Raw genomic sequence first — 22,431 nt, 5'->3', positions numbered from 1 at the left:
GCTGCTCAGAGCTTGGCACCCAATACAGCGATGAGAACAAGAACAGCGTTGGTCACAACATCGAACACCTCTCCCTTCCCTGCAAAGCCTCCTTCGAGGAGGTGATGAACTGTGGCGAGAAATCGCAGGCTCAGCACGTTAACAATGACGTGGTTAAACAGCCTCTTCAAGACTGGTTTGTTAATTGGCCTCCGAATGGCGCGGAGGACGCCGCCAAGGTACATTTGCTTGGTGGTTGGGGACAGCAATTTGGCTGCGACCAGTGTGAGGTCGAGCTTCCGTGTGACTGGCACCGAGATGACGTGAGATTCCTTCGCGCGAATCGTTCGGACTCCCAGACTGAGTCCGCTCGTGCCAATCATGACAACAACGAGCTCTATCACGAGCACGGTGATCAAGATCAGCACATCGACAACTGCTGGGGCCCAATTCTCTTTTCCCCTGAAAAATTCATTTGCGACTCTCCCCCTCCTGATACCGAGCATGGCAGCATCAAGTCCCACTACAGCTATGACCACTACGTCAATGGAAGAAAGGTGCTGGGTATGAATGCCATGGGCGACCCGATCCTGGAGCCGGACGACTTAGACTGGGAAGCTGAGCCGCAATTCTTCGAGGGTGCGGAGGAGCTAGCTACCAACGGACTGCCAAAGTCTTTCATGAAGTACCTCGAGGGGTATTATGTTTATTTTGAGGACGGGTTCGACTCCAATAGTGACACCCGCTTCGAGTATGTCAGCAATGGTCCCTGGAAAGGTCTTATCACCCACGTTTCGCGTATCGGAGAATACGCCTTCGGACTCGAGCCTCCCGCCGGCGAGCAAATTGTCATGTGGATGGTCAACGCCGAGCCCCGACATCCCGGCGATCAACATGAGGGTCCGATCGGCAACGAGACGTCGGACTGCGACTCACCCGAGAACGCCGAGAACCAAAGTAACTCTGAGAACAACGATGGAGCTGCCTCTTCTATTGTCGACGAGCCAAAGTTCTTTGTGGGAGAGGAGCTAGGCGGAAACGGGCTGCCACAGGCTTTTGAGGAGTTTGAGCGGGAATTCGTGACTCGCTACGCTGTGAACGGTTCCAACTGGGGTGACGATTTCGGTGATGATCACTTCACCTACGTCAACAATGGGCCATTTGAGGGCCTCATAGTCAATGGTCCACACAAAGGAAAGTACTCTCTCGGACACCAGCCTCCTACAGAAGAGAAGATCAAGCTATGGACAGCATGGAGTTGCACGCCGCGAACTGAATACGATGCCTCAGGTGCCTCGAGCGTTCGCTATTTTATCGGCTTCGTCGAAAATCAAGATGGTTCTGAGAATAACGACCGAGATGGCAATTCCATCATCAGGAGCTATCGCTGGTGTACGAAGCCCGATCCAGTCCAGGAATGGGGACACACGTCCGAGAAAGGTGATTCCGACGACGAACCTAAGCGCTTCTGGGACTTTGAGGTAGATGAATCCGGACTGCCCACGGGATTCGCAGAGTTCCAACGCGACTATGAAGCGAATTACGAGACCGATCTCGATAATGGCTTCACGTACGTCAGCAATGGGCCTTGGAAAGGTCTCGTTATCGACGGCGAGCACTATGGAAAGTACGCCTTCGGAGAGACGCCTCCTGCAGCCGAAGAAATCGCTAGCTATAAAGACTCATATCCCACGCGCCCTCATTCCGGAGCCTGGAAGACCCAAGCTACCTGGTATGAGCACTGGTGTCCCGGCCCCGTCGATAAGGAGGAGCATCTGGAGAACGAGAGCGATACAGCCAGCGATCTCAGTGCTTATTTTGACGACCGCGACTACAGCAAGGACCAGGGCGTAAGCCCAGAGAACGAGATCTACAAGTTGGAGCAGCAACTTCGGGGCGAGAAAGACCGATCCAAATCTCACGCTGAAGCCCTAGCTGCCAAGGAAGCCGAGATCCAGGCTCTGACCAACGAGCTCCAGCAGGCCCGCACAGTCCTTGCCACCATGCCCAGTGAACGCAAGCCCAGCCAGAGTTCCGGATTCTCTACCAGCCTCCACACGCCCACTCCTTCGCAGCATTCTGACAGCTCCACGCCGGGCTGGTTCGTCGTGGGAAGCGATCAGCGAGAGAAGGCCCCTACTGAGAAGCAGGCCAAGAAACATATTGGCAACAATGAATCCACCTTTTCTATGCCGAAGGGTGATGCTGTGTCTGAAGCTTCCCAGGAGACGGAGGCTGCAAAGTCTTCTCAGGGTGCAGGCAACGATGGAGTTACAGTCGGCTCTTCTTGGTGGTAATTCTCTGGCCTTACTTGATCACGGATGGAGCCACAATGAAGCCATTGGTATCAGTGATGGCGAGGTAGCACGGAAGAGTTTGGGTTTGCCTTCTTACGGCGCTTCACGATGCCTTTGACATAGTGCCTGATGTGTGCAGAGAGCCGCGATTTACGAAGGCGGACGAAGATCACACACCACCTAGAGAGAGAGAAAAGGGCACGAACAGATATGACGAAGAGCGAATGATTCTACATTGCGATGATTTCACGATGATATGGCTTAGCGCCAGATACCCAAACCATGTTTGTACATTAGATAGATACTTGAGACGCGATCCAGAGACAAAGGAGACGCAGAAACCCCAACTTACTGCTGTGTTCTACTCTGTGTATTGTGAAAGGAAACTATGTACCGCCGTGATCATGGCAAGTGGCAATTGGACTCTTGTTGCAGTCCATGTCATAAATCGTGTTCGCTAGCGGCATACCTCGAGTCACCCACTGCTTCCCTGCAGCATGTGTGGCATGTCTTGTTATTAATGCTCTGGAAGACTCTATGTATTGCCAACACAGCCGGAGTCGCTTAACAGGTCGCAGGCAATGTCATTAACCACGCTGTCATGGCGGCCAGTTGATAACCCAGCGGTAGAGATAGCTGAAGATAAGATAGTTGACCAGTCGCAGAGTATCTGCGTTGACGATAATTGGCATCGGATGGTCGTGATCATATAGCTACTTTAGGTATTGCTTGGACATGAAACAAGATCCCTCAGGTGCAGCAAGGCTGGTGGCATGTTGTTCCTAGCAAGACTGCTAGGTCGAAGTCAAAGCATGACAATAATGAAGGCATCGCAGGCATGGTGGTATCTGCGAGAAGCGACGACATCAGTGTTTTGGCATTTCAAACACTTCAACAGTAAAGAATGACTGAAGCATGTAGAAGTTGAGTCTACTGCCTTCACTTAGTATATCACCAAGCAAACTGGGCGAGTAGCAAGCAGACGAAGCAACTGGCGACATTCGCCCTAACCACGGGACAGGACATGATCTTGTTCTTCCCTTCTCAATACTTGAGCCTTTTCATCCATAAATACTATCCATAAACCTGACTTTCAAGATTCTGACCATCAGAAAGAGACTACTAGGCAAAGCAGGCGAACCCCAGGCAAGAACACACCACCTTCACCCGAGATATTCCCAAACCAACCTCTGGTGAGTACCAAGCAGACGAAGCAACTGACCAGAGCTGCGGGTACTAACTTCTCCTCCCCTTCTGAGTCCTAACACTGCACTGGAATGATCTTGCCCCTTCCCTCTTGATAACCAAGCTTCTCCGTCCTTGATCGGTCTCAACACGAAGTCTGAATTTCAAGATATTGAACAATCAGACCAAACATCAGAAAGTGCTAGGTAAAGCAAGTAAGCCCCGGGCATGAACACATTGCTCTAGTTGTGTGCATCTAACTGGCGGGCCAACTACAAGACCTTTCTCCATCCCATTTTCATTTTCATCACTATCTCATCACCACGAAGCACTTCTTTTCTCTCTCTCTCTCTCTCTCTCTCTTTTCTTTCGCCACGGCATTGCAAACTCATCCAAACTTAGCACAACTTCGTCGCAGCATATTGGCGACTTACTTACATGTTGAAAGGCGTTACCCAACAAGTTGCCGACGTCAAGACAAGTCGTCGACCTCAGACAAAACAACCCAGCCACGCAACCAGTAAAAAGAAGTCATCATGGCGTCCTTCAACAAGAAGAAGAACAACAAGAAGGGCAGCAAGAACAGCCAGAAGCAGAAGGGCAGCAACAAGAACACCATCAAGGACAACGTCAAGGACAACATCAAGGGTAACAACACCTCTGCTGCTACTACTGCTACAGCTTCCACCGCCGCTGCCAAGAAAGAGGAAAAGCAGCCCCTCCTCCTCTCCGCTGCCGAGAAAGAGGCCATCAAACAGCAAGTCAGCTGGATCCTCGACTCCCTGGCCGCCGAGAATGACACGCCCGCCGACCTGCTGGCCCTGCAGTCCCCCCCCCCCCGGCCTGGCCGAGCTGCTAGAGGATACCGTCCTCCTGATTGCCGAAGCCAGCACGGCGCTGGAGAGACTACCGCGACGGTGATGACGATGACGGCTACCTCGACGCTGCCTTCATGACAGCCCAGGCCGAGCGCGCGCAGTTGGAACTCGCCGGGATCAAGCGCCGCATCCGCCGTCATAACTACTACTCCAAACTTGATGGTTACTTCAGTCTTGATGGCCATTCCACACTCGAAGGCTCCTCCGCCGCCTAGGATGACGCCACCTCCGCCGCTTCCGATGATGCCGCCTCGGACGACGCCGCCTCATCGGCAGCAGCATCTCCAGACCACGACAAGAAGTACTGGGCTGACTTCAATGCCAAGCTTGCCGCCAACCGACTCAAGGTTGATGCCTTCAAGTGCCACTTGGCCGATTGTGTTGCTGACATCAAGGAGTGGAAGAAGTCACAGAGTAAGTGGAAATATCCTACCTAATACACCCTCAAGCAGAAAGAACTCCGAGTTGCTAACACCAAATCGAAATCCATAGCTGAAGAAATAAGCCACTGTGAATGCCTTCGGATCAGGGACGTGCTTATGACGAGGAGGGAAGAAAACCTGGAAAGACGCAGTTGCGGAAATCATGAGTTTGAAGAGAGCTATGCATTGGTTTCTGCAGATGCAGACAAGGATATGAATCAGAGAAAGAAACAAGGCCCCTCCAAGGCACTCGGGTTATTACAAGACTCGCTAAATTCTAATCTACAAGTTTCGGAACCGAAAGCAATCAATGTACACGTGAACACCTCTGGGTCAAGACCCCCGTTCCATCAATCAATGAGGGGCAGGTCCAACAACCGTCCGAGACCGACGACCCGGCCTCTAGTCTCGTTGCTGTTTATTTGTTCGTAAGGTTGTTTGCATCTTCTTCATCTTCATCTTCTTCTGGCACACACCATATATCATGTCGCATGTAAGTAATAAAGCGTCGTCGTTGCATCCTCATTCTCCCCCAAATCGTATGTCGTTCCTTCTCTCCATTCAAGCGTCCGCGCACCTCTCATATCGTATCATATGAATCAATAATAATCTTCGTTATTTGGCCATGACATCCACGTAGCGACCGCCCTTGCGCGCCTTCTTCGCACCCGGCTTGCGTGGCCCAGCGGCACCCAAGAGATCGTCGATGCTGCTAGCAGTGCTAAGGGAAGTAGCCGGCCGGTTTGGGGGTGCCATGGTGAGGCCTTCGCCGCTGGCGTTGCTCATGGCGCTCATGTTACTAACACTGCGGCCCATGGGCGGCGCACCGCCCAACGCGGGACCCGGGATGTGCAGGCTGTCGCTGGACATCTGTTGTTTGAGCCCGCTCACGCTTCTCATGGGAGGACCACCTGGGCCACCTGGAGGAGGCGGCGTGCCACTTCCCATGGGAGGGGCAAGGCCGCCACCAGGCGGTGGTGTGCTGTTACGCGAAGACGCCGCACGCGGCGGGGGAGGTGTTGCGCTCTTAGCGGGAGTGTTGTCGGCACCCGCCTTCTTGTTCACCCAGCGCTTGGCGTCAGGGTCGTAGACAAATGAGCTGGCTTCTCCCAGATTGGCCTTGACAGCCTTGGGGGCCTCACTCAGGTCCTTCTTGGCACCACCGCCACCGAATAGTCCGCCGAACCAGCCCTTCTTCTGTGATTTGGCTGCCTCCGCACGTTTGGCTGTAAAACAAATATTAGTAAACCGCCGGGGCACAGAATTCGAGAGTGTTTTAAAAAACAACTTACCATCTTCCTCCGCCGCTTTTCGGAACAGTTCCTGGTTCTCTCGGTCCTTCTCAGCCTTGCTCTTCTCTGCCGGCTTTTTCAAAGCAGGAATGTCGTCCTCATCATCGTCCATGAAAGTCTTCTTCTTGGGCTTCTCAGCAGCTTCTTCAGCATCGTCTTGCCCTGGCTCATACGATGGAGGTTCGAAGCCGTACGAAGGTGGCTCGTATCCGCCGTTGGTGTTGGTGGTGGGCTCATCCGACGACGCGTCAAATGTGTTGAGGGTAGGCGGTTCATAGCCGTATGACGGCGGCTCGTAACCAGAGTTCCCGGTAGTCTCTCCGCTGGCTGTCTCTGCTTTGGCTTCGGTCTTTGGGGCTTCTCGCGGTGCAGAAGCACTCTGAGAGCCATAAGGTGCGTACGGGTTGCTCGAAGGCACAGGTGCGGGAGCGGCTGCAGGTGCAGGGGCTGGGTTTTGGGGAGCATAAGGAGAGCTTGAGGGTGGCGCGGTAGAGACAGGCTGGTAGCCCAACGTGGCGGCCGAGTTGGCCTCTGGAGCATAACCACCATGCATAAGACTGGGTCCAAGTTGCGGGGGAGATCGAGAGAAGTGCGACTGTGTTCACCGGAGGTGCGTTCCATTGAAGAGCGGGGCACTGGGTGGTAGCCAGTATTGGGCTCATACGGGGACGACGTCGGTCGGCCTGCGGCAGGGGCATATCGAGACCCAGCCCGGTTTGTAGGAGCAGGAGCAGGGGTTCCGTAGGAAGCTGCTGGTGTTCCGTTTCCATAAACTTCCCCAAAGTTGGACAGCGATGGGGAACGGCTCATTGTTGGGGTGATCCGCGAGAAAGGTCCAGCTTCACCCTCGACAGGTGCGCCATCCGCGTTGCCATCATTCTCGTCTCCTGCAACGAACTTGTTGAACTTGCTCCACATAGAGTTAGAGACCTGGTTCATGCTGGGCTTGGGAATCCATGAAGATGATTCCTCCTTTGGTGCCAGCTTCAGTCTCTTAGACAAGTCGTCAACAGCGCTTTCAAGCATAGGATGGTAGTAGGGCGATCGCCTAGTCTGTGCCGAAATCGAAGCAATGATGTTGTCGCAATACTGCAGAGCCTTATCCCTGATGCCGTATTCAGCTAAAGTCATGGCGTGCTGATACTTGTACGCAGCAAGATGCGGGCAGCCGTTTGCAAGATTGGCTCCGCCCGTGAGGGAGAGCCCATACTCGTAAACCTCGCTCAAGAGCAGAGCCTCAGTCTCTTTCGTGAACTGGTTGGCTTGGCGTTTGTGGTCTGAACCAACAAGTACAAAGTTGGCATTGGGATCATCTAATCCACCAAACACCGCGTGCTGGCGAGCAAACATGAAGCAGATGTGGGCTGCTTCCGCTCGCCCATAGCTCGAGAGCAAGTTTCCAAGCGATGTAATGGCAGCGACATCAGATTTACTCCGGTTGCCCAGAATAAGCCCCAATGTCTCCCGCCACTTGTCCAAGCCATCCAGTTCATCCTTGGAAGCTTCGATGGAAACCGATGTTGACATTAATTTCAAGCCTGCCCGAGCGTGGCTTGGAACCAATTCATCGACAGACTCCTCGTGATTCCCGGACAAGACGCCGTACAGGGCGGCAGAGACTCGTTGCTGTGTCCAGGCTGGTTGACCTCCTTCTTGACAAATTCTTGAGCAACTTGCTTGTAGAGGTCTCCATCCACCGTGTTCGCGATCAACATAGCGTGTCCCCAAAGTCTCTTGTCGGCAGCAGCCCAGACCGCTTTTTCGCGTTCACCCATCAACAAGGATTTCTTGATATGTTCCACGGCCGACGAATCGACCGAATCAGACTGCAATGCAGTAGCGGCTGACATCACACCTTGCAAGGTGGCCCCAGCCAACGCTGACACGGGTTCAACCTCGCCTTCAAGATCAGGAAGCAGAATTTGCCTGACAGCCTGCTCAACAGCCGGGTTGCCGTCGAGCATACCGTCATGTTCAACGAGAACTCGCAATATCTTGAAAAGCAAAACCCTCTCCACCGATCTCTTGTCCTCGTGGGATAGATGGTGCTGATACGTCACCTGGGGGAGAGCTGCATCCATTAACTCGATGCCAGTTGTCAACCAAGCAACAGTCTCCTTCTTCTTCGACTTGCCCTTCAATGGCCCGGGGAACTTCGACAAGAGATCGTCAAGCGGCTGAATGTCCTTAACATGCTTGATCGTGACTTCTCCGGGACTGCGAATAACCATGGGGGCATTACCCGCCATGCCGTAGCGAGGGACATCCTTGGGGAAAGATGTCACGATAGTTCCACCTACACCCCAAGAAATGAGAGGAGCACCTCTCCATCTGCGGAGTGGGTCCTTCTCGCGTCCATCGGTCGGGGCGACAAGGTTCACAGACTGGGACATGCCTCGGACCCGTGTGGTTGGTGGTGATTTGTGTGCAGCGGATATCGAGCGAGGCGAAGTGACCCCATGCACAGACGAAGGCCTGGGGATGGCTGCAGTCCTATTGCCACTCATCGCTCCTGGAGATTGAGTTTGAGAGCGAGGCGGGGGGCCAAAGCTTGGCTCTCTGGACCCAAGTCCCGTAGAATGAGCTGGGGGGGCATAATTCGGCAACTGACGTTTGGGAGGTGATAGAGTATTGGACATCGAAGGACTCATTGGCGGAGGCGGTGTCCTTCGAACCTCCTGGGGGCTGTAGCGTGCAGAAGCAGGCGGTACTCCTGAGACTGATCGAGTTATGGGAGTTTGTTGCGGTGGATTTACTTCTTCATCAACCTCCTGGGTAGTAGGGAGAGATGATAGCCTGTGCAGACGAGGGTCAAATTGGGACGAGGCACTTCGCACAATTGGGAAACTGTCACTGCCAGCAGGGCTGGGGAGTTTGCCTGCTTGACGATCATGTGATACTTCAAAATGAGCAAGTGGGCTTGATGTTCGCGGCTGGTGAGCGAGAGATGGTGGCGCTACGTAAGAGCCGCTGCCAGAGCGACTTGGAGGAGCTGGGGGCGCTGGGGAGTACCGGCTAGCTGCCGCAGGTGCGGAGGCAGGTGCTGCCCCATTCGTGGGGGGTGCTGGGGAGTATCGGCTGGTTGCAGGAGCGCTCGGTTTCGGGGCAGTAGTCGATTGCAACGAAAGATATGGGCTAACGCGTTCAGGGGCAACCAAGCCTGCAACAGCTGGAGAAGCTTGAGGTGCTCCATTCTGGCCAGGTGGTGAGAGTAAGGGTGATGTCATTGGTGGTGGCGACATAAGTTTTTGAGCTGGCGGGGCTGCGCCAGTTGGAGGACCGGTTGGCGGGCCAGGTGGTTGAGCATACGGGTTCAGGCCAGGCGATGAAACGGCACTGTGACGGGAACCCGGACGAGGCCGCGATACCATGGGAAGGTCTTCGAAGAAGCTTGTTTTGGACTTGAGCTGGGGTGTTGTCTTCGCTGCTGGGGGTGCCTGTTGATTGACGTGGCTCGAGGACGGCGGGGATTTGCTCGCAACTGGGGTCCCCGTAGGTAAAGGGGGGGCTTGATTATACATGCTTGTGGATCTAGGGGGCGCAATGGGCGCAACAGGCGGTGCAGATGGAGCCGCATTTCCTCGTGGAAGCTGCTGCAAACTAGTGCGCTTCTGTACAGGCTTCACTACGTCCATCGGCAAGTCATATGGAGAAGAGTAGCCGCCTTTGGCCTTATCCGCGAAACTCTGCGCCTTGGGTAATTCGGGCTTAGGAGGAGGGGCCCCATAGCCGAGTCCAGTCGGTGGTGCGGTACTCGGGTGTGCAAACCCAGGCGCATAGTTCTGTTGGAGTTGTGGTGCAGCAGGCGTCGAATTGAACGTATTGAGGGTTTGGGGAACCGGCGGTTGAGGATTGCTAGGCATATACCGTCCATTGGTCCCTGAATTCACGAGGGCAGGACCTTGCGAGACAGCTGGCTGCGGTACTGGATCTTCGGTATCTTCCAAGAAACCTTCATCGTCACTGCCGAAGAAGTCGGCAGGATCCAATTCCTTCGACCCGGTACTGGGGTCTTCTAGGAGAAAGTCCTCGTCCTCGTCTTCGGCAAATGCCTCGGCCCACTTCGCATCCAGGGAAACAGGTTCGGCTTGCTGCGTCTCACCTGTTCCGGGTATTTCTCCGTTGGTAACTTGTTGGCTATCAACTGTTGCCTTATCATCTGATACTGGGTCCTCTGCTTCAGCAATGGTTGGTGTTTCTGGTTCGAATTTGGATGAAGTTGCTTGCTGGCTCGAAGAGGTCCCGGTGAACAAGCTTGTATCCTTCCGCTGCAAAGAATGGTTGCCGAGCCCCAAATCATCCTCCTCCTGAGACTTGTCACCTTGGATATAACTGAAGAAATCATCTCCGTCATCGGCGAAAGTGTCGTCGAAGCCAGCCGTGTCCTTCGCTTGGTCATTAGGAGTCTCGTCATGTTGACTTTGCGGAATCAACGGCAAACCCTCTTCGAATCTGGTTTCAGAGGCTTCCTCCCCTGTGCTTGACATGTCCCTACCCATCGTTTGTTGATAAGTGTCGTCCGAGGGGTTGCCAGCTCCAGTGTGATGTTCAGAGGAGCTTGGAAAGTCGGATAGTTCAGCAGTCGCGTCCTGGTCATCTTCTTGCTCTATTTCGTGCAAGATGTCTTGTACTTGCGTGGCCGGAGGCGGCTCATCTAGTTGTTCTTCATGTACACTCTCAATCGGCGGTACCGGCGGGAATGAATTTGTTCTATCGCTCGGAGACATGAACTTGAAAGGGTCGGTTTCGGTGCGTTGAAGGCTGAATTCGGATTCGCCATCGTCGTCACTCCAGATTACCTCATGTGCAGTGCGTGTGAACGACATGGTACTGGAGTGCTTGGTTGATTTGAACGCCGCGGGCGAATCTAAGTCTGGAATGGACTCGGACATGGCTTCTTGATCATGACTTGTCGCCTGCTCGGAATTTGATGAATGCTGGGATGGCGGACCCTCCTCGACTGGCGCCTCGCCTCCGATATCCCAAGCTCCCGATTCATAGTCGTCACCGAAATAGTCCAAAGGCGTCTTATTGATGTTTCCTTCGTTTATAGCAGGCTCGGGTATTGTTTCGAGGTTGGTTGATTCTTCGTGGTGCTGCGCCGGCACCGTTGCAGAGCTCGGCTCTGTAGAATGTGTTGAGTGGTCGCGTGGCGCCTCTGCATGTGAGGATGACGCGACGGGGTTTTGGGACTGGTAATTTGGCATCATAGCAGGATGCCACGACGCGGAAGGGGTATCTGACTCCATGATTATCGCAAATTAAACAGATATCGAAGCCGAGAATCCCGTGCGACGGTTGAAATGGCTACTAGAGAGAGAAAACATCGTGTTAGCAAGAGGGCGTGAGAAGGTTGGTTGAGGTTGGAAGGATGGAATCAGCAATGGTGTCATCAACGTCCATGCATATCTCGGAGTTAGATCAATCCAGCTCAAAAGTAATACTCCGGACCCGACCTCCCACGTGCTGGATTGGGTGACTGGGCGACTGGGCTCGGCGGCAACTTACTTATAATACAAGAAGAACAACCGAGAGAGAAAATAGAGATGCGACAATTCAATACACAGCATTCACCATCGCCTCTAATCGATAGACACACGACGTCCTGCTTCAGCTTCAAGTTTGTCGCAAAAAGGAAATTAGGGATATGAAAAATGTTGGTAGCAGCTCTAAAGGTCCCGTCGCAGCGTCGCCTAGGGGGACGCCAGATGCTGGTAGGGACTTTGGGGGCCTAACCAGGTAAGCCAAGGCGTCTCCTTTTTTAGGTCCTTGCGTTACCTAACCTGAAGCGAACTTGACAGATTTAGCCTTGAGCTTTGGTGCAAGAGCCCACCTGTGACCCTGTGACGACACCAACCAACCCACCCGCCTCAACCCCTGACTTTCAAGTCCGACAGCCAAGCCACAGCCCCGATTGCATAACCCACGTTGTGTAGGTAGTGTTTAAGTAAGCACGACTATACGGAGTAGATAGTAACTATATACAAGAAAGAAATTGAATCAATGCGGTCTCCGAATACAATGCCGTTGCCGAGCTGAATGTTGGGTTCAACATTATCGTTTTGTCAGGTGATTGTTTCACGTGCTTGAAATGCTCGCTACGTGGGGAACGGCCGCTTCTACCGACACCTTGCAACTCGTGAAGTCGATCCGTTGTTTTTGCTTCTTGTTTTCGGCACACCAACATCGCGAATGTCTAGTTGTTAGTAATAAGGCATTAACATTCTCGGATTCTAGCCCTGCCTATCATATTATCCAACCTATCCACTCGCGACGCCTTTTAGGAGTCATATCCTCTTTCTATTCTTAGCAACATGATTGGACTCCGCTTGTCACATGATCAGTAGTAGCCCGAGGAAGCTCTCCTCACTGCCAACAGTGGACCTTTGTGTGAAGCTCGCCAATATACGGATCGTGCATACGACTATACCTGATCCCTAGCCGTAGGCCGACGTAAAACACACCCGACCCGATGCCAACTGTATATGTGGATGTGCCTTCTTGGTCTTGACTGGTGATTATGCCCTATCGAGGTCGAATGAGCAAGCCAAGCAAAGTACCAAGCAGAAGGTAGCCCAGTTGCACTTTGCTCCAACTACACCACCCCCACCTGGCGATGGATACTCGCTAGAGCGGCACACGGCGAACACGCCGTTTGCAGTATCAATCATCAGCCTTGGGCTGCGCGCCAGCACGTATTGGCCATTATTGCCGATGATGGCTTGTGGGTACTCTTCCTACGAGCACGGCAATTCGCTGCAAGACGCTTCTAGGTTCGAAGGGCCAGAGCATAGCCTGCCCTTTGAGTCTGGACTGCTCAGTAAGCAACCGTATAATGCAAAACTTTCATGTGGACCGTTGTTACAACACACACACTAGACTAGGCAGTTGATTTTGTTCCCAGTCAACTTTCAGTAGAGCGCGAGGGGTTGACGGTACTGAGGCTCTACGATGTACGGGTTAGATGTGTGTATGGTGGAAAACTGGTGTGCGGCATTTCGCCACCCCTTGCTGGATGCTGCTTGTTACTTGCCTTTGACTGTTACGGCGACTACAGACTTCATTGGCTGTCTGGCGAGGGAGGGTATGATCAAACTGCATCTCCCCATGCCATGCTATCGGGTACCCTGCCACTCAAGGGGCCATACATATTACCGGTAGCGTCATATAGATGCGGAAAGTGGAAACATCACTTGCATGGATACACGAACAATGCCTCGGGTTAAGATAAACCCCAAGGGTCCATTGCGGATCTAAGATATATAAGCAGGCACCTATATAAGTCGGGCCCTATCCGTGCGGGATGGTTTCCCTTCGCTAAGGGTGTTGCGGCAAGAGACACATCACCAGCTCTCTTCGGTATAGAAACCAACCATGGATCTGGCGATCCCATTCAACCTCTCCCTACCTGCCCTCGGGCTAGCATCAGTGGTCGTGGCCTATGTGCTTCTCCATCATCATCAGCTACCGCCGCCTCGCGCACATCCCCGGACCATGGTTCGACTCCATCTCCTACTTCCCCATGATGTTCCGCCAGACGTCGGGCCGGATGAACGAGCAATACACGGCCATCAGCGCGCGCCACGGCTTCGCGAACCTCGCTCGCATCGGCCCCAACGACGTCCTGACGGCGGACCCGGACCGGATCCGCCACATGTCCGGCACCCGCAGCCCCTACGTCAAGAGCAAGTGGTACAACATCATGAACCTGGACCCGGACCGCCAGAACGGCATCGGCACCCTCGACACAGCCGTGCACGACCGCTTCAAGGCGCAGACGGCGAAAGGCTACGCCGGCAAGGACAACGACCTGCTGCACCCCGACCTGGACGCGCAGGTCGCGAACCTCGTCGAGTCGCTCCGCGCCAAGTGCCGGGCCGGCCAACATGCCGACTTGGGGAAGCTCGCGCAGTTCTTCACCCTCGACAGCATCGCGAAGCTCGGGTTCGGCGAGGAGTTCGGATGCATCAAGGAGGACCGGGACGTATTGGACTACGGCCCCGTCACTAGCCAGAACATTCCGTTCCTCGCCATGTGTGGCGATGTCCCCTGGTTGAGGGACGTCATGCTCGCTCGCTGGCCGCGGAAACTGATGGGTCCCAAGGAGACTGACGAGAGTGGACTTGGGAAGCTTCTGAGGTCAGTTCTTCCACATATGAAAGCCAGAGACGCGAAGAAAAATTCGGACACTACTCACACCAAAATTCCTGTTTAGGATTACAAAAGCAGTCGTGGCGACTCGCTTCGGGCCCAAGGCAGTGGAACGTCAGGACATGCTGGTAAGAACTTTTTTCGTTCCATTACTTCAAATCAACAGCATATCTTAACACAAAGAAACTACTTTTTAGGGATCTTTTATTCGAAACGGGATGGATCAGGAGGACTGTAATGCGGAAGTCGTTTTCCAAATTATCGCAGGTGCCGACACAACTGCCACGGCTATTCGAGCGACACTGCTACATATTATAGGGATCCCGCGGGTCTACAATCGCCTCCAAGCAGAAATTGACACAGGTATCAGAGAAGGCAGAATCTCCGAAGAAATCACCCTCCAGGAGGCCAAAGCCCTACCCTACCTCCAGGTACGAATTCACCAATATCCAGTTTTTCTCGCCCCCCTTTTGTGGCATTGTTCTGATGTTGACCCCTTTTCTGTATAGGCCGTGATCCAAGAGGGCCTGCGCATCTGGCCTCCTTTCGTGGGCCTTGTCATGAAGCAGGTTCCCAAGGGCGGCGACACGTTCAAGGGCGTCTTTCTGCCCGAGGGGACACGCGTGGCCCACAGCACCTGGGCCGTGACGCGCAACAAGGAGATATTCGGCGACGACGCCGAGATGTTCCGGCCCGAGCGCTGGTTGGAAGAAGAGCAACCTGATCGTGAAAAGAGAGCGCACATGGCGAGGGCAGCCGAGCTCGTCTTCGGATACGGACGCTGGCAGTGCTCCGGCAAGACCGTTGCGCTCCTCGAGCTAAATAAGCTATTTGTCCAGGTGCGTTCCAGCTCTTTCAAAACTTGCTACCGTTGCTTTTGTTGGTAGTATACGTACGCGTGACTGACTAATTATGTGAACGTGTATTTAGATCTTGAGGAATTTCGACCTGGAATCAGCCAATCCTTCCAAGCCTTGGGTTGTTGAGAGCCACAATGTTTGGCTTCAGAGCGAAATGTGGGTAAAGCTTACCGAGAGGGCTTAAGCGCAATGTGAACCTGGGGCTGTTCGGCTTGTGCGAAAAGCTGGATGTTGGATTTTCCTGAGCATATCGGTCGGCCTGTGCAGTCAGAACGGTTTCGAAGGGATCTGCAACATATTACAGTTGTATCGCTGTAAACTAGCTATGCACGGTGTGATAAGGGGGGCTAGTAGCAAATATATAATTGTTTTCTATAGAAATATATACTTAAAAATGAATATATAAAACCTAGAGTTACTTATTAACTTAAAACTTAGTATTTTTAATAGAAAAAAGAAAATTAAATTAAATAAAAATAAAGTAGAATAAAAATAAATTAATATAGTTTATTATTAAACGAGTTATATTATTAAATAAATTATTTTTTTATATTTTTTATAGGTTTTTTTTATATTTTTTTTATATTTTTTTATTTTTATTTATTTTTATATACATTAAATTAATTATAACGCTTTAAATTAATTAAAATTATTATTTATTTAATTTATTAATAGATTTTATATTCTTTTTATATATTTATATATTATAACTTATTTCGCTATAGATATCGTAGCGTTTTTTACCGGTCGTCTTTTACTTTAATAAGCCCTTAGTTTCGCTTTTATTAATCGCTAAACGTTTTTTTTACCTTCTCGTTTTATAGCTCTTGAGATTTTTAAATAATAAGGGCTTTTTAAATTAAATTCGTAATTTCTTAACTTTTTTATAATTAAATTAGTTAACTTAACCGCTTATAAAGTATAAATCTTCACGTATATAAAAGTTATTAAATATATTATTATATTTCTACGTTTTATTATTTAATTTATAATATTTTAAATAAATATTAAAAGGTTTTTTTATAAATAAAAACAAAGTATTTAACTATTTATTAAAAGTTAAATAATATTAAAAAGTTATAAGTTTTAATTCTTTTTAAATATAATAAATTAAATATAAATGTTTAAAAATATATATTTAACTTATTAAATACTTTATTTAAATAATAGAATATTAAACTAAATACGTTAAATTTAAATTTAATATTATTTTTTATAAAAATAATATAATACGCGGTTTAAAAAGTAATAAAAAACTTTAATTATATAATATAATTTATTAACGCTTTAATAAATAACTAGATTTCTTTTAAATATATACGCTTTAATAATAAATAAAATACTATATTTAAAGGTTAAAATAAGTAAGAAAAGTAAAGAGGTATATTAAGTGTAATAATATCGTTATTTTTATAATATTCTTTAAATTCGGCTAAACTATAACTTTTATAATCGTTTAAAATTAAGAAATAATAAAGGCTTTTTATTTACGCGTTAATATATTTATTAAAATATCGAATTTAATTTAAGTTTATTCCGTTATTAATTTAATTATTTAATCTCTTAGTAAATTATATTCGCGAGATTAATTTATAAAGTAATATTAGCTTTAAATAATTCTTAATAATTCTCGATTATTAAGTTAAATTAATTTCGCTTTTTTATATTAATTAACGCGTATTATAATAAATATTAACTCGATTATATTTATTATAAAGTTAATTTTATTAAAACTTTATATATTTTAATTTAAAATATTATACTTTACTTAAATCTTTATAAAAAGCTTTTTAATAATTATATTAATAGTTTATTTAACTTAATATTTATTAACGCGGTTATTATTATATTACGTTATAAGAAAATTATTTATATTTTTTATAATGTTAATATTAAAAAGTATTCTTTAAATATTTAAATTAATTATATAATTAAAAAGTACTTTTTTTAATTAAATTTAATCTATATTATAAATATCGAATTTTACTTTATAAAGTTTAATTATTAGTTTAATAGTTTAAAATAATTTAAAAAATATTATATATTTTTATAATAATATATTTACTTAAAGAATTAATTTTTTTTAAATTAAATTAATGTTTTAATTATAAAACTACTACGTATTAAAGTTTAAATAATTAAAAAAAAAAACTAACTCGCTTAAAAATATAACTTATTTAATAATAAACCACTTTAAATAAAGATAAAGTAAAAAAATAAAAAATAATAATTTTAAAAAAAAAGTTAAAAATAAAATAAAAATAAACTAAAATAAAAGTAGGGTAGAATAAAAAAGAAAAACGGACCCCCTTAATTAAATATACACGTTTAAAGGAGAAAGCGCTGTTCTAAGACCTAGATCTAGTAAACGCGGGATTCTAGGTTATAATGATAGAACAGCAAGGCCACAGATTCTACGGTCGGGAATTAAGTGAATAAAGTAAATATATACCTAGAGAAACAAATGCTTTTTCTGGGGTAATACATTTTTCTCTTAATTCATGCCATGCTGGGCCACTAGAAACAAAATATTCTCCAAGACCAATATACCCCTATCTATGGCTCATTTAGGCAAGATGACATCCCACTCACAATTCTTCAAGAAGTAAAACTCCAGCGCGACCGCGGCATAGCTTTCGGCATACTCCACGGTCGACGTCGTGGGCTTGTACTTGGTCTCGTCGCCGTTGTGCTCCTCCTACAGCTGGCGTAGCCTCCGGGCGGCCTGCCACGGCTCCAGGTTCTTGTACTTGTCGCGATTTGGTGTAGACATAGGCAGTGTTTAGTATTACCTACAAGGCCTCAGCCCGGCCTCTCGATGAAAGTCAGCCCAATGACACAGCTGACTAATACTGGTTGAACGGAAGAACCAATGACATGACGCATATCTACAAAGACGATCCGAATCCCATTATTCTCCAAGAGCTGCATCGCCATTGTCCACCAAGCACTGGTTCGCCATCAAAAGACCTTCCTCCAGTCAGATTCATCTACCTTGTCAACCCCTTTTGACTTGAGACGACTCCTGTTCACTAAACTGAGCGATTAACTCAATCAAGCCCCTCATCCTTCTGCGCGTTTCTGGCCTTGGTTCAAAGCAAAGAACGAACATGGCGTCCCATCAGGACCAACAGCAGCAAGACGGGGGAAAAGTACAGCTGTCTCTCAGCCTGAGCACGAGTCCGCCACACACCATTTCCGTGCACGACCCGTACCCGTCGGAGCCGCTCAAGCTCGTGGCCGCCATCGAGCAGGTCGCGTCGCCGTTCCCCGAGCGCGCCGTCACGATCCTGACCAAGTACTCATGTCTGGACACCACGCCTTCGGAGGATGCCTTCTTCCTCCGCGCCATGAGATCGCCCCAGATCACCGTGCCCGACGCCCAGTGCCCAGCTCCAGAGCTGCCGCTGCGACCTGTCGCGGCACACATTACCACTACGCGAGTATCGGGCGATCCGGACGTATTGAAACGCGGGGAAGATGCGGGTTTTGTCTTTGTGACCGTCCCGCCGATAGGACGGGGTCACGCCGAGGTGGTGTTCGAGCTAAGCCCCGCGAGGCTTGTCCAACGATTGGGGGACAAAGATGAACGTGTGCAGGATAAGTTACTACGGCTTTTGCGACCTGGCGACACATATAAGATCACGCCAAACGACTTCGAAAGCATTAAATGGTGGTCGTTTGGCAGTCTCGGGGTTGAAGAAGGGCTGGGCGAGAAGAAGGAGAGAAAGGCTCTTATGAAAAATATGTAGCAACCATGCTCATTCAGAACAACCTAGGTATTTTACCCACGTCTTTCGCGCTTCCAATCCGCGTGGATACGTGAAGACTTCGCATATCCGAACAAAGGCTCAACAGGCCGGTCATATTCGCTGTTTAGAACCAATATGTCTTGGCTGAGCTGACAGGGGAGAGACTCAGGTCAATAGTGTGGACCGACAGGAAAGATTTATTGAACGAGCTGTGGCCCAAAAAGGTATAGGTTAGAATTGGAAAAGTATAAGATGCATACAAGTCCGTGAGGGCGTGCCTATCTATTGATGAATGATGCGTCCATCATTCTCGTTGTCGTCTTATCTAGAACCAGAAGAGACAGGGAGGCATCCACCGCATTCGTTTGCCATTTTGCGTACCATGGCATCTCGTTCTCCCATACCTTAGCTTGTCTTGTCTTGTCGTATTTTTGTCTTTTTTTTTAGTTGCTTTTGTTGTGGCGGTGATGGTGGTTGCTTCTAATGATGTTTGGTATCGTCGTGATGGAAGCCCCCCATCTACCGTACGCCCGTCCCCTGAAAGAACCTCTCCTCGCCTCCCATCGTACAAATGTCGTAAAACCCAGTCGATCTGGTATCGTAAAGTGCAAGGTTGATCGAAATCTTGCCAAAAGAAAAAAAGAAAAAAACACCAAAATATCGTTCTCAGTCGTTCCAGATGCCAGTCTGGCGGGGGGTGATGAGCACAGCGGGCCTCATACGACGCCAGGTCTTGAGATGTCCGAATGCGCTCAAAGCCCAATAGTTGGTCCCGGCCCGGAAGTGATAGTAAAAAAAAAAAAAGCATAACATTTCGAGTCTAGCTCATAATAAGAATAGAAGTTGCCGCACGGAGCCTCCATGGTGAGCCCGACAGCCAAGCCACCACTAGCAGAACCGCGAGAAGCTGAGGTCGGTTTAGCGCTTGACCAAGTCGTCGCCGACTGCCGGTTACCATGTCCACGGTGCTTTGGTTGCCTGCCGACTCAGCGGCGGACCGCACGGATGCCTCTCCGCCTAAGGGCAGAATGTGCGGATGCAGTCACCGGCATCCCGCCATTCCACGATGGTACATTGGAACAAGTTCTGGTCGGTGCACTGGACGTCGACGTCTGCGCGCTTGATGTTTCCATTGTGAGGCGGGATGTCCATGTTGGCGCACACCTTGGCGAAGCATTGCACAGGTGTCATTTGGCCGTGAGCTGCACAGGTGTAGACCGTGTGCTTAACCCGGTTCGGGCTGCACTTGTTGCGAGGGTCGGCTTGGGCGCTGCTCATGGGCACGGGCGAGGTGGTGTTGGTGGGCATTGCAACGACGACCGACAGGGCCATGGCGAAGGCCGCAAGGGTAGAAGAATACTTCATCTTGAGAGGGAATGGCGACTGGCTATGGAGCTTCTTGGAGACTGGTGTTGAGTTCCTTGGAGTTTTCGGCGAGCCAGAGGGATCGGCGTGCAGTCGAGTCAGGCGTGGTCGTGAGGGAGAAGAGGGCGACTTGAATGATCGGCGGCAACATGTAAGGAGTATTCCGAGCAAAAGCAGGCAAAATATTCCGAGCAAAAGCAAGCAAAATAAAGAGAGTCGGGCCAAAAGAACGAGAGTGATTGGTCGCAAGAGAGGGAGATGCGATTTGCGGGAACTGAACAGGGTGATCTGCAATATGGGCAGGCCGATCTGCTTTTAATAGACATGAACATGGGATGCGGATACCAATACCAGAACACGCACGCCTTGCAACGATAAGCCAAACGACGACACGACCAGCGCGGGCTAGGCTCCTTCAGAAACTCACTCTACCGGACCAAACCTGGAGACTTAGGACGAAAAAGGTGCCATCGTGAGGCAGCGTGGTAGTCTCACCTTGACAGTCGCGCTCGCTGCTGGCGCCGGGCCACGTCGCCAAGAACGAGTCGACATGGATCGAGGGTGTTGCTGGTGGAGCGGGCTTCAGCTGAAACCCGTCCCATCGTCATCTCGCTGCACCTGGGCCTTGGCTGGATTGGGCAAGTCGCCCAGGAGCCGAGACGAACTACCATCGTAACCCCGGCGAACTCGACCCCGTCCACGACGGTCCAGCGCGTCTTGGACTCTGGGTGGTGCTTCAGCTTAATCCCGACAACCAAGTACCATCCCAGCACGCCGAACTCTTTTTTTTGACTTTGGACTTCGGATGACGGCCCGGCACCACACTCGCTGGCCAAGCCGGTCTGATCGTCTTAAAGCCAAAAAGTCAATCTAGACTGCCGATTTGGCTTGGGCATGACTTGAGTGATTGTGACCTTCATTCGCGCGAGAGGGAGTTGGAATACAGTACGAAGAACCGAACCGAGATTGACTTCGATTTTCGATCATCGGGTTTGATGGTCAAGATGGGTTGCAATCAAGAAGTTGACGAGAAACGAGACTATGTACAACTCAACTGCTACCCACACCACCGTCCAGACATCCACCAACTGCCCCCCACCACCCATGCCATGAAACACCTAAACCAGTGTATTGCACACCACTCTCTGCCGACGCAGGCGGCATCACGACATGATTGGAGCCATTTGACGACACCTTGTTAATTCGAGAAGATCGTGGAACACGTCCAGAATGCAACATCGGACAAAAATACAGAGAGAACCAAGTCCAGGCAAACTCCACTGCCTCCCCTCCAGCCATGTGGTTCGACGGAAAACCGTCCTTCTAGTCCACCCCTTGACCCCCTAATGCCTACCCCAGGGCCACTCCATGGTCCCGGCCGCACGTCAAACCCGGCAGGAGATCATGGTTCCTGGGAATCGCAGCAAACGGGGGGAGCCGGGAGATGGGCCGCACAGATAGCGGCGGGCTTGATGTGTAAATAACGTGCACAAATGTGGGCGACTCTTCCTTCGTCTCCCGCTAGATGTATCAAAACGAGCTGAGGGCCGTGGCTCCCAGGTTTCAGTTCATGCACCTCTTTTGTTGAGCACGGTGATGCCTGCCACCTGTTTGTTGCTGCTGTTGCTTCCCTATCACCGCCCGCATCGCCTCCCCGCCACCAGCCTCGCTCGCCGTCCTTCTTCTTTTGGTGAGCTCTTTTTGGTTGATGCCCCCTTCCCCTTCCTCCACTTGTGATCACGGAGCCGCTCGCAACGTGCAGCGTGGTATTCCTGCCATCGAAGCTAGCATCAACGTGCCACATCAAACAGATCCTACTTCGACCTCCACCGTAGATGGCTCGATCCTCAATCTATTTGACGCCAGATTGGAGACCGATGACTCGATGGCTTGTGAAAGAGAGAAAAGGCAAGCCCAGTCTTTCCTCTTCTTCTTCGCCCCTCCTTCTTCTAATCTTCTAGTTGGCACACACCAAGCCAGCACAGCCGGGCCGCTCGGTCACATCTTTCATCCCATCCGCATCTCCGCCTTCCCGCCCCTATCCTATAAGCTACTGATATGGATGACCCTGCTACGGCACTTGAACCATCACCTCTGTAATCAAATGTTGTATGCCAGCCTTACTTCAAGCACATTGATGAACCGAGCAGTCTTGCAAATCAAGATGGAAAGAAACAGGCCAAATAATCTTGAGAGCCCTGTGGAAGAAGGACCGCACTGCAAAACTACGTTTGACTTCCTCGATGGTCA

General features: G+C 49.9%; 7 protein-coding genes across 7 annotated transcripts; 3 read left to right on the top strand and 4 right to left on the bottom strand.

Annotated features, from left to right (window-relative positions):
- Positions 1-5: 5 nt before the first annotated feature.
- PG994_008877 (uncharacterized protein) lies at positions 6-485 on the bottom strand (the record flags this gene model as incomplete). Its single annotated transcript, XM_066860286.1, has 1 exon — positions 6-485. The coding sequence occupies one exon, from the start codon at positions 483-485 to the stop codon at positions 6-8; it is 480 nt and encodes a 159-aa protein (XP_066713875.1).
- Positions 486-1,265: 780 nt separating this feature from the next.
- PG994_008876 (uncharacterized protein) lies at positions 1,266-2,141 on the bottom strand (the record flags this gene model as incomplete). The annotated part of the gene is made up of 3 exons (XM_066860285.1): positions 1,266-1,651; positions 1,709-1,849; positions 1,946-2,141. The coding sequence occupies 3 exons, from the start codon at positions 2,139-2,141 to the stop codon at positions 1,266-1,268; spliced, it is 723 nt and encodes a 240-aa protein (XP_066713874.1).
- A 1,856-nt stretch (positions 2,142-3,997) lies between these two features.
- On the top strand, positions 3,998-4,417 carry PG994_008875 (uncharacterized protein; the record flags this gene model as incomplete). Its single annotated transcript, XM_066860284.1, has 1 exon — positions 3,998-4,417. The coding sequence occupies one exon, from the start codon at positions 3,998-4,000 to the stop codon at positions 4,415-4,417; it is 420 nt and encodes a 139-aa protein (XP_066713873.1).
- Positions 4,418-5,376: 959 nt separating this feature from the next.
- Positions 5,377-11,302, bottom strand: PG994_008874 (COPII coat assembly protein sec16; the record flags this gene model as incomplete). Its single annotated transcript, XM_066860283.1, has 4 exons — positions 5,377-5,987; positions 6,054-6,648; positions 6,690-7,591; positions 7,660-11,302. The coding sequence occupies 4 exons, from the start codon at positions 11,300-11,302 to the stop codon at positions 5,377-5,379; spliced, it is 5,751 nt and encodes a 1,916-aa protein (XP_066713872.1).
- Positions 11,303-13,494: 2,192 nt separating this feature from the next.
- Positions 13,495-15,248, top strand: PG994_008873 (Cytochrome P450 monooxygenase lolP1; the record flags this gene model as incomplete). Its single annotated transcript, XM_066860282.1, has 5 exons — positions 13,495-14,192; positions 14,269-14,332; positions 14,402-14,635; positions 14,714-15,043; positions 15,135-15,248. The coding sequence occupies 5 exons, from the start codon at positions 13,495-13,497 to the stop codon at positions 15,246-15,248; spliced, it is 1,440 nt and encodes a 479-aa protein (XP_066713871.1).
- A 2,926-nt stretch (positions 15,249-18,174) lies between these two features.
- Positions 18,175-18,816, top strand: PG994_008872 (uncharacterized protein; the record flags this gene model as incomplete). The annotated part of the gene is made up of 1 exon (XM_066860281.1): positions 18,175-18,816. One exon carries the CDS (start codon positions 18,175-18,177, stop codon positions 18,814-18,816), a length of 642 nt encoding a protein of 213 aa, XP_066713870.1.
- Positions 18,817-19,833: 1,017 nt separating this feature from the next.
- Positions 19,834-20,181, bottom strand: PG994_008871 (uncharacterized protein; the record flags this gene model as incomplete). The annotated part of the gene is made up of 1 exon (XM_066860280.1): positions 19,834-20,181. One exon carries the CDS (start codon positions 20,179-20,181, stop codon positions 19,834-19,836), a length of 348 nt encoding a protein of 115 aa, XP_066713869.1.
- Positions 20,182-22,431: the final 2,250 nt, after the last annotated feature.

Source organism: Apiospora phragmitis (assembly GCF_038363925.1).
Source record: "Apiospora phragmitis strain CBS 135458 chromosome Unknown utg000008l:1.0-3514335.0:1.0-3519231.0, whole genome shotgun sequence".
NCBI classification, from domain to species: Eukaryota; Fungi; Ascomycota; class Sordariomycetes; order Amphisphaeriales; family Apiosporaceae; genus Apiospora; species Apiospora phragmitis.
This window is presented reverse-complemented; position numbering and strand designations above follow the sequence as displayed.